The following is a 2,961-nucleotide window of genomic DNA, read 5'->3' as shown; positions in this document are numbered from 1 at the left end:
GAGGAAGAGAGTGTTGTCCGAGTCCATTACACTGAAGATGTATCTGGAATCCGTTTCCGTAGCAGTTCAGAAATATCCATTAGTCCAGATCAAATTGATTTAGGTAGCTCTCCAATCACAAATCAGTTGATATTAGTATATCCAGTAACAGGTAAGACACACACTCACTGTATCATTGAGTTATTTTACTATCATTAGATGGATACTGTGTTAACAGTGCCAATTCAATCACTCCCTCAGTTATTAGAAATAATTTTCTAACAATCCAAAGTAGTGGAGATATTGATCAGAGAAGGCAGTATTTATATCCTGAAATTGTGTTTTCATGTAATGGATCCCTCACTAAATGGATATATGGAGGAGAGCCAGTTTCAGGCAATAACAGAAATGATTTACCTGAGCTCCAAATATGGCGTCAACTGGGTCCCAATAATTACAATAAAATAGGATCTAGTTTAGTTAATGCTAATACAATGATTGGTACTAATCTCTATGAGTTTATTCCTCAGACTCCACTGCAGTTCCAGGAAGGAGACATATTTGGTGTTCATAGTCCTCAATCAACTCAAAGACTTTTTGACCTTTATGAGCAGGTAAGGAATGGACCACTTAATGAACGAGTCGGTGGTAATGTTGCTGATCCTTCTTCAACAATAACTCAAGCACTTGTAACAGACACAAATAATGATTTCCCATTAGTCACTGTAGAAGTATCAAGTAAGTTATTGATAATTTATTTATTGTAATTTTACATATGTAGTCTCTGTGGCATCTAGTGTTACTTCATCAACAAGTACAAGTCCAGTCATTAGTACAACTTTTGTAATGATAACCTCTACAGCACTTACCGCAGCTACTATTAGCACTACTGATAATACCATATTATCATCTACAGTGGTGTCCATCACTCTCAGTAGTACTTCATCTGTACTGGTAACTGCCACTCCTAGTTCATCTGTGACCACTGATACTCCTCCTAGTATCTCATCTAGTATCAGTAGAAGTGATGATTTTAATTCATTACTTTTGTCACTTACTTATTCTAGCAGTTCATTTGATACTACTCTAGTTACTAGTTCAACAGTGATCATTACTACTGCTCCCAGTGACTCCTCAGTTATTGCTACGACTGCAACTAGTACTGCCCCTAGCAGTACTTCTGTGATGACTAATACTCATTCTAGCAGTTCGTCTATGACTGATACCACTTCAACATCAGTCGCTACTTCTGCCTTTAGCAGTACCTCTATGATGACTAATACTCCTTCTAGCAGTTTGTCCATGACTGACACCACTCCAACATCAGTTACTACCTCTGCCCCTAGCAGTACCTCTATGATGACTAATACTCCTTCTAGCAGTTTGTCCATGACTGACACCACTCCAACATCAGTCACTACTTCTGCCCCTAGCAGTACCTCTTTGATGACTAGTACTCCTCCTAACAGTTCATCAGCTACTATTCCTCCTAATACTGTATCTGCAACTTCAACTGGATCTACTGCTTCTAGCAGTTCATCTGTTATCACTGGGGCTACTACTCCTTCTAGTAGTTCAACTGATAGCATAACTAGTTCTTCTCACGCTGTAACTTCATCTCCTACCGCAAGTCCTTCAGTGATCTCAAACCCTTCAGCTGGCAGTGGTGCTTCTACAGTGATTGCTGTAGTCATTAGTATATTAGTGCTATTTATAGCCACCAGTGTGGGTATCATTATTGTCTTATTGCTTGTTATGAAGAAGAGGAAGAAACGCTACACAGACCGTGTGACATTGCTTACAGCATCATTTAGCGCATCAAGTAAAAAAACACTCACATCCCATATACAATTTAACATGCTCCATTTATGGTGCTGGTATGTAAACTGTCTTTCTTTATTAGGTACATTACGTAGTGAGGGAGGTTATACTATTAACAATGTGGTGTATGATGATGTAGACAAATTATCAGGGCCTGTGACTTATGATCACTATGAAACAGCACCCGATGTCCCAGTAAGCTGAACAATACTTCTTTTTTTACATGTATGTCTTTATAACAGCAGAGAGGATCTACTGTTTCTAACCCACTTTACAGTGATACTAATATGGTTAGACATGACCATGCTTCTTTTTTACTTGCATGTTTTTATAGCAGCAGAAAACATCTACTATTTCTAATCCACTTTATGGTGATAAGGTTAGAAATTAATTTTATTGAATTCATGCCATGTATCTATATCCACTCATCTAGTCATTTGAAGCAGCAGCAGTAGAAACTGCATATGAAACGCTAATAACAGACAAGAAGTCCTCACCAGTCGATGTAAATAAATCAATATAGTGTTGTTATGTGAATTAATTTAGTTTCACCAAATAAAATTTACTATGTAAAGCTTTAACCTTATCTTTTACAAATTTTGATACGTATTTATAGCTTTAACTTTAATCAAATATGACATGTAAATCATCAAACTAACATTTTATGCAGGATATAAAAGTTGAAGGACATTTACCAGATGATCAAATCAATATTTATGATGAATTAAATGTAAGTAATTTTAGTTGTGGGAATGAAATTTGTATACATAATGATAGAATCAATCAGCCTTGCCATCAGCCAAAAGCAATGAAGAGCCACATTACTGGGCACCTGGTGATGACACTAGCAGTATATATCAGCAAATGGAGTCAAAGGGTTACAAACAACTAAAAGGAAATGATATAAAGTATGAAGTATTTCAAAAATAAGATAATTATTATTATCATTCAACAATAATAGAATTAGTAATGAGTTAGGATCTGGTGAGTTTGGTACTGTCTATGAAGGAACGTGGTTTTCAAAACCAGTTGCCATTAAAACATTAAAGAATAGTTCCGAGGAGCAAGATAAGGTCAAGTTTCTTCAAGAGGCAGCCATTATGGGTCAGTTTCATCATCCTAACATTGTCAAGTTACATGGAATGGTCACTGTTGGAGAGC

The 2,961-nt window shown here is 36.5% G+C and overlaps 1 protein-coding gene across 1 annotated transcript in view; it reads left to right on the top strand.

Moving 5' to 3' along the window:
* LOC105314703 (location of vulva defective 1-like) overlaps positions 1-2,961 on the top strand; it is an 8,267-nt gene that overhangs the window by 3,993 nt on the left and 1,313 nt on the right. The window contains exons 2-10 of the mRNA XM_020003481.1: positions 199-717; positions 761-1,801; positions 1,883-1,995; positions 2,043-2,090; positions 2,135-2,179; positions 2,234-2,305; positions 2,471-2,530; positions 2,578-2,708; positions 2,762-2,959. Coding sequence (XP_019859040.1) covers positions 199-717; positions 761-1,801; positions 1,883-1,995; positions 2,043-2,090; positions 2,135-2,179; positions 2,234-2,305; positions 2,471-2,530; positions 2,578-2,708; positions 2,762-2,959 — 2,227 coding nt within the window. The remainder of the gene's footprint in view (positions 1-198; positions 718-760; positions 1,802-1,882; positions 1,996-2,042; positions 2,091-2,134; positions 2,180-2,233; positions 2,306-2,470; positions 2,531-2,577; positions 2,709-2,761; positions 2,960-2,961) is intronic.

This window comes from Amphimedon queenslandica, unplaced genomic scaffold (assembly GCF_000090795.2).
Source record: "Amphimedon queenslandica unplaced genomic scaffold, v1.1 AMPQUscaffold_12641, whole genome shotgun sequence".
NCBI classification, from domain to species: domain Eukaryota; kingdom Metazoa; phylum Porifera; class Demospongiae; order Haplosclerida; family Niphatidae; genus Amphimedon; species Amphimedon queenslandica.
Note: the sequence above shows the minus strand (reverse complement) of the source record. Positions and strands in the feature narration are given on the sequence as shown.